The 8179-nt window shown below is 39.1% G+C and overlaps 1 protein-coding gene across 2 annotated transcripts; it reads right to left on the minus strand.

Annotated features, from left to right (window-relative positions):
* Positions 1-396: 396 nt before the first annotated feature.
* On the minus strand, positions 397-3778 carry klf4 (Kruppel like factor 4). 2 transcript variants are annotated; one of them, XM_015337261.2, is made up of 6 exons: positions 3458-3778; positions 3229-3337; positions 1741-2530; positions 1490-1654; positions 811-946; positions 397-532 (listed from the first exon to the last, which is right to left on the minus strand). In XM_015337261.2, the coding sequence occupies exons 1-6, from the start codon at positions 3460-3462 to the stop codon at positions 499-501; spliced, it is 1239 nt and encodes a 412-aa protein (XP_015192747.1). In that variant the 5' UTR covers positions 3463-3778; the 3' UTR covers positions 397-498. The 2 variants fall into 2 exon arrangements, with proteins under 2 accessions (XP_015192747.1, XP_015192742.1); XM_015337256.2 differs by having other exon boundaries at positions 397-946; positions 3458-3776.
* Positions 3779-8179: the final 4401 nt, after the last annotated feature.

The following is an 8179-nucleotide window of genomic DNA, read 5'->3' on the forward strand; positions in this document are numbered from 1 at the left end:
AAGAAATACGTTTATATTTACAGATGTACAAAACTAAACATTACTTAAAAATATTTTACATTTTTTAGACAAAAATACTTTGTTCTGAGTGTTTAATGCATGTTGAATTTACTGTAACTAAACTTTATAGGTTATTGCACATTGCACCCACAGCAGATAGATTATCCTCACCATTAAAAGGAAAAACATTTACCTGATTTTGGTCAAGTACAGTATGTGGGAGAGAGATTTCAATAAAAATCACAGACAAGCATGTGGCACTAATGGCTTCCTTTTCCCTTTGGTACCTTTAAATACATTTATATCAATGAGCACCATCCAATAAAATCCTATAAAATACGTTTGTACCTGAAGAATATATGTAAAAAATGGCTTTCAAGAGTAATATTAAAAATATCTGTTTATATATGTTTAATGAACAACATTCAAGGGAAGACAAAGGGAATGTTGTTGGTCAAAGTCGTTCTGTTTTTTTCCCTGATGTCTACTATTTTCAAGTCATGTTTTGGCACCTGGTCCTCCAAGTCTCGCCCTGGTAAAAGCAGAAATTCCAGTTCAGAAGACCATCACTTAAACAGAGAGTGATCGTCTTGGGATGACTAATATCTGTGATATCTGTAGTGAATTAGGAAATCTCTAGGCTCTGGAAGACTAGTGTCATAGCATTGAAGTTACAGCTCTGGCAGCAGTTCCTTGCCCCGAGGAGATGAGGCTAGAATGCAGACTGTACAAAGGCAGTTTAGTACAGGTCCTATTTTTTGACTGTCAATTTACAAGTGCCGCTTCATGTGCAATGCCAGATGATCTGACCTTGAAAAAGCCCGGTCACATTTCTGACACTGGAATGGGCGATGTCCTGTGTGTTTCCTGTAGTGGCGTGTCAGTTCATCAGAGCGGGCAAATTTCCAGCCACATCCCTCCCAATCACAATGATAAGGCTTCTCCCCTAAAACAAAACAAAAAACACATTGCCATTCCGCACAAGGAATAAAACCTTTAGTAATCTATACATATAGCACCACCTTGTCCTTACGTTCCCTGGTATGAAAGGGTAAATGCAAAGCTGTGCCCTTAAATATCAAAATAGGTATTATTTTCATCAGCCTGAATGGTTCTATTCTACTTGTCACATGACAAAAAACATAGCTCTCTCGTAGTGTGATTTCCTAAAATAAAGCATTTATTTTATATTTATTTATGTTTCTGACTGCATACTGTTGCATACAACATAAAATAGCTTGCTAAAGTGAGTTATAAAAACATAAACACTTCATATAATATAGCATTGTATTAAGCCATGCTATGTCCAATACTATGAACATTGGTGAGTTAGTATTTAAAATAGTGTTGTGAAGAACATGCATTGGATTGACACAAATTGAACACTTTCTTTATTATATTATATGTGCATTTTTATATTACGTGTGCACTTTCTATATTTCAACTATATGTGCATTTCATATTATTTCCTGTTTTCATCAAACCTTACCTGTGTGAGTACGATGATGTGCCTTGAGGTGAGAGCTCTTAGTGTAGGTTTTGCCACAGCCCACATAGTCACATGTGTGGGTTGCTATCCTTTTCCTTGGCCAAGATCGACGGCCTCGTCTGGGTTTGGGTTCCTCTGGCAAGCAGTTTCCTTGGGACATGAGCTCTAAAATGAAGAGGGAGGAGTCAGCATCACCCCTTTAACCAGATGTGGAAAGTTTAAAGACTTAAACATCTTTAAATAGGACTGACCTTGGTATTGCAGTGAAGATTGCTGCTGGAAAGAAGGGTAGTTAACAGAAGTATGGTAGCCCTGGGGAAGAGACAGTGGTGGGTGGTTTAAAACCTCTGGGGAGAGATGGTGTTCTCTATTCATGACTTCCTCTGCAGAGAGTGATGTGGAAGGGCAACCTGTCACTGGCTGCCCAGAAGGAAAGTTGTGCTGGTCCACCAGGGATTTTTGGCTACTCCCAGAGGCTGACTTACTTCCTTGGTGCAGATCCACAGGTCTGGTGACGGTGCAAGTGCTGGGATTCTCCTGTTTGATTCTGTGACAGGTGAAGGGCAGAGAGGCATTTGCGACAGTACTGCTTTTGCTGATATTTATGGTCTGGCTGTAGTCTGCCATATCCATAGTGGTCTTGACAACAAATTTTCCATGTAAACTAGTAATCTGCAAATATGCTGGATCTAGTTCTGGCCTCATGAGCTCTGCCACAAAGCCCCCAGAGGGGGAAACATCATTGATGTCTGGGATAGTGAATGAGGCAGAGGTGTCCCTGTTGTATAACACATTGCTGGCAGTGCCCTGGGGTGACGGCAGTTGATAGGGGTATGAGCCAGGAGATGGAGCCAAGTTCTTGGAAGTGGTGATTACTGGCTCTTGTTGCTGCATAGAGTTTGACAGGATAAAATCATAGTCCAACAAGTCCAGGTCTTCAGGCTCTTTTTTGGTCAAGGCAGTGGGGTTATCCTGGCCTGGTCCTGTTGCTCCAGCAGGAGCACATGCTCTCTTCAGATGGGACAGCTCCTCTTTCCATCTCTATATATCACAAAACCTTTGTGTCATTTCATAAAGTTGTCACTTGGCAGTAGTAGTAATCTGCTTTTCTTTGTTGTTCAGATACATACAGTGTACCATGTGACATAAAGTCAAGTATGGAATACCATTAAAATTTGGCCTACCATTATAAAAATGAGAATAGTAATACTGCATTCAACAGAAAAATACATCATTTTGTAAAGTGGTTCAAGTAGGTAGCCGGGTCAGCATGTGTAGGCTGCAAAGGAGCAAGTAAGAAGCACAATGTTTCGGCTGTGTCACACCCAATGAAGGCCCCATAGCTGAAACACTGTGTTTCTTTTCTTCTCTTTTCAGCATGGAATAAAACTTTACTTTTGTCATTGTGTCAATACTCCAATCTAGAAACAGTACTATATATACATTACTGTGATTTGAAACAAACGACCAGCTATGGACAATTCACACTTTGCCATTAGAGACCGAACTCATGCCATCTCTGTTTTTGTATTTTTTGTAATTACATAACCGCAAACGATTCCCACTGAGGTAAACAAATATGATCACGATAGCCGACTTTAACATAATTTTACCGTTACATCCTGAAGCGGTGCAAGAGAACACAATCTTATGTTATACTGGCACGCGTGTAGCTTGTATGATCTGTCTTTACCGTCCTGAACACTGACGTTACGGAGGTAATGTGTAAGTGTACTCACAGTGTTAGCAGGTTCAGGTCCCATGGACTTGTCCTCGACGCCGGCGAAAGTAGATATGGATGGCAAAAGCGTCCCGGTCAGAGCCATATCGAAGTCACTTGGTGGCTGCCTATGAGAACACACAGAACAATGTAATCATTCTGGTTCTACTTTTCCAGAGCCAGCATGAATTCAACAGAAAGTACTAAAAGCAAAAAAGAAGGAAAACATCAGCAATATAAAAACGCACCTCATCAATAAATAACTTGTTTTTGTATTCGCCTCAGAAATTTCAAATATTCTGTACAGAAACTGCACAGCCTGTTTTGCATAGGTTTATACAGCGGTAGTGTGCGTTATGCCAATATCTAGAGGAAGCAGCACATGGAGAAGTTCAGCAGCAGTTGTGGAATGGTGATGCAAATTGATCACGAAAGAGGCGAGACCCGGGGATTCCCTCTACGCTTTGGTATAGTCGCTGCCATGGAGAGACTGGCTTCTATTGCCCGAACGACCGACAGACCGCGTGAAGAGGGCTTCCCTACTTATTAAATCATGTTCAAGGACACGCCTTCCTTGTTGCTCCGACAACGGGAAAAAACAGTAACTTCGGCGGACTGGTAGAGGCAGTGACGAAACAGCGCCTTGGCAGCAGCTAGTTTGCAAAGAAGAAAAAAAACGAATGACGTCTCTTGTTACTGTGTTTGTATCAAAACACAGCGATAGCAACAGGGAGGCCCTGTGTGTGCTGTTGTTTGCTTTTATTTATTTTTAATGCGAAGAACCGGATTTAGCAACCCAACAGAACAGTTTGGACAAATAAAGACCATAATGCATGGATAAAAACTGTTGAATGAATACAGTGCAGGATTCCTATATCATTTTCATATAAACAAACTTATATACAATAGTTTTTTTAAACAATGGAGTGCCAAAGGTAGTTACTTATTTTTTCTAATTACGCACAAGCGTATAGAGTTCAATATAAGGATGAAACTGTACGGCTAGCACCCAGACGTCCTTTCGGAGGAGCATTGTCTTTTAATTCAATCCAATAAAGATAAGAAAACTGCACTTTTCACAAAATACTCCCTGGTTTAAATGATACCCAGCTTTAATACTCTCCGCCACATTTCATAATAAATGTACGTCATTTCATAAATGACGGTAAATGTACTGTAATTCTGTGTACTGTAGTTGTAATGTGCGATGGTTGCATTTGTTGTGGTTTTAAAAATAGTCAAAAACAGCAACTCCTTGTTCCTTGTTTAATGTTCTCCAACTTTAACAATACACCAAAGAAACATTTGATTATTGTTGATCTATAATAAAAAAATCCATAATATATTCAATTAAATAATTATTTGTATATATTTAATTGTGAGTTGAAATAAATCTCTCTCTCAATTCAATTTAGCGTTCCTTTTATAACTTAAATGTAATGAGAGAACGTACCGCAGTGCTCCAGTTAAAAATGTTTTGCTCCATGAATATCAAGGTGTGTAGTCGCATAATGCATTAATTATTCAAATCATTTCCCCCTGCAAAAGTCCGTTGAGGTGGCAGGTTTATGTATTGCGTGGAGTCGGTTTTATATACAGTACGTGTGTGAATCTGTTTCTACATTTCGAAACACTGCTTTCGGATATGGCTCCTAGCCAGTTACAGAGGTGTGTCATTGAAATAAAACTATGCTGTAGTCAAAGTAAAGTAAGAAAACTATGCACAATGAAGTAAACACAGAACCTCAAAAGCATGTGAATGTCACGTACATTTTGATGTATTGAGAATGAGAAGTATAACAGGGACATTGAATCAACAGTATATACTGTACACAGTACTGCTTCAGATAAAGCTTTGTTATAAATAGAAAAATCTTCACAATAATCATATCATTATGCCCTGTGATGAAATGTACATTGAAGGAAATCTTAATTCACCAAGATACACAAAACTTCCTAGAATAATCTGTTATCATTGTTCAAAGGTCTAGTTAAAATCAGAACTCAATAAAGTCCAAAAAGGCAGTGCCCCTTGCCACCAAAACAAATTACTGAAAACAAACAGCAATTAGGAACATTTTTCAGCAATGTGTGAAAACCGTGGAGGATTACTTACATTAATTCATTTATTTGCCAGACACTTTTATCCAAATCAACAGTTTGGTCACAATTCAGACCAAACTGAATAACATGCTGATAATGTGATGTTAAAGAAGATTCATAAATCTACGGCTATAAGACTTGGCTTTCAAAACTTGATGTCTTTGTATATAATGTTATTAAGGCACCATATCTGTCTCATGGAGTGATTCACAGTCACATATTTATTTCCATCTCATGTCATTTCAGTGCCTAGCACAACTGCTTCAATGCTTCTGTGTCCTGGACAGTTTGTGTGGTGTTTGCTTGTTCTCCCTGTGTGTAGAATACTTGATGTAATTGTAAATTTTCTAGGTGTTCTGCTTTCCTCCAACTTCAAAGGCATGCTGGTTAAGTTTAATTACTCTGATTGCTTCCTGTTCTCTTGGGGTGGTTAATTGTTTTCATTCAAGGTGGGGTGTGTGTGAGGGCTGTTTCCAGTGCAGCCACTACTCCAGTGGTTTCTGTGTGATAATAAAGAAACAGAAACAATTGAACCTGATGGATTGAATGATTTCCTCTTATTTGTGGCTTTTATGATGTTCCATGTATGATGTTATACATGTATGATGCTATATTTATACAATCGGTCAAAATTATATAGACATCTAGACAATTTCATATAATTAAGAAAGAATCAATATACAGTAAATGAATATGAAAATTCAGTAACCCTCAAATTAGGACGTTGAATGGCATTTTACTGTAGACACGTCTCATCCAAAGTGCCTTATTAGCAATTACAGATTCACATTTTCTGGATACTATGTTAACCAATATTAGAAGTGTATCACCATCTGTTGCTGTCCAATATAACGTTTTAGGTTCCTACTGTACATCATACAGTATGTTATGTGGTTACAATTTTATGTCAAGATTAACTAAAACAATCTTTAATGGAGTTAAGGTCAGGAAACATTCATTCATTATGATTAACATATTTTAGGTTTAGCCTGATTGTATTTTAGTTAATTTATTATAATGAAAACATTCACACAAAAGTTCCTCTCCTTAGGGTTTGATCAATCCTGAAGAATATTATATTTTGCCTTTATATGTGTACCTTCTATTTTAACGGCAAATCCTGTATGTGTAATAGATTGTTTTCACATGACAATCTCCATGAGCTATGCATAATAACTGTTCACAAAGAGGGGATTCTGTGAGAGGAGTACCAGGATATAAAAAGGAAAACTATAGAAGAAGAAGACACCTGAATACTTACGGTAAATATCAGAGGCTAGACTAACAGAGGCTGCCATTCATCATCAACTTGAGCAGATAAATCTCTTTAGTATATCAACACTCTTAGACTTTAAGGCACGTGGTGCTAAGACATATCCAAGAAAAACAGATAATGAGTCGGTTACCCCTGTCTTACATATATGCTGAACTCCATGTGCAAAGGCATCAGGTCTGGTACCATTTCAAAGTCTTTGATATGCTTTGGTTTGCTTTTGAACCACCAGGTCATAAGATCTAATTTACATATAAAGATAGATACTTAATTGATCCCGTGAGGGATCAAATAAAGAAAACAATACATATATACAGACAGATAGAAACTTTTAAAGATATAATACATTTTAATTATTAAATTATAAACATTTAATTATTTGTTACACAGAGCAGTATTTGCCATTAATTCTATGTATTCTATTCTATCACAAAAAAGGACAAAAATACAGATCATGCATCTGAATAATGGTATCCTTTTAAAAACATGTAAGATAAAAAATGCACATGTAATAATCTACAGGGGGTAATGATACCCCATTTGATATAAAGTTTTAGAAAACTGAAAATCACCCATCCACCAATTTCAGTCTGCCCCTGGTGAGGGTCACAGCTAAAGTGCTAATTAAATCAAATGAAGTGTTTTTTAAATTAGGTCTGTCATGTTTACACTCAGATCTAAACACTTAACCTAAAACATACTCTGCTGTCACACACTCTGCCTACCACATTCCCACACGAAACGCACCCTTGCTAATTACTCCCCAGCCCTGAACACTTCTGTTGAACAAACGACACCACTCCTGCAAATCAGCCAACCACGTCACCCCATCAAGCAACACACCCTCTTCCTCGCACAATACTTAAGCCCTTCTGCACCCTCTGCTCTTTGCCTGGTATTGGTCGTTCTTTTGAGCTCCTACCTTGCCTTTTATTCTGTTTCTTACTCGCTCCTTGTTACAAACCTTGGAACTTGCCTTAGACTATGTCTACTGTCTTGCCCCATCGGATTAGGAAGCCTTCTCGTTGACCTACACCATTTGGATTCTGGAACTGCCTTTAGACTACGACTTCAGCCTTGCCCTATTCTGGATTGGAAACCTACTAGCTTACCTTTTTCTCGGACTTCACCTCTTGTCTAGCCCTCCTAAGGTACCGCATAGGGTTCATCTTCCCGTTTCCTCAGCGGGTCAATCGTGACAGAATACTGGGCCCTAATAATGGACCCCGTGGACCTACAGTCTATATCCTCCCTCTTTAATCAGCACTTGCAAGCTCTGACCCAGTTTCATCACTCCCTTCAGCTCCTCACGGATCAGGTCTCTCGGCTCTCGGCTCTCGGCTTCTCTAGCCCCAACCCCTGCACCAGCGCCTGTCCAGGCACCTGCCCTGCTACCTGCTCCTGCAGCTTCTGCTGCCTCGCCGCTTGCTACAGCCCTGCCGCTGATTCCTCCTGACAAGTTTGACGGGAATCCTGCGAAATGCCGGAGTTTCATCACTCAGTGCTGCTTATGCATTCAGATGCACCCGGAACGCTTTCCTTCTAATCGTGAAGCAATTGGATTCATCATCTTGCTCCTTACAGCTAGGGCTCT

The sequence above is a fragment of the Lepisosteus oculatus genome, chromosome 3 (assembly GCF_040954835.1).
Source record: "Lepisosteus oculatus isolate fLepOcu1 chromosome 3, fLepOcu1.hap2, whole genome shotgun sequence".
In the NCBI taxonomy this organism is placed as follows: Eukaryota; Metazoa; Chordata; class Actinopteri; order Semionotiformes; family Lepisosteidae; genus Lepisosteus; species Lepisosteus oculatus.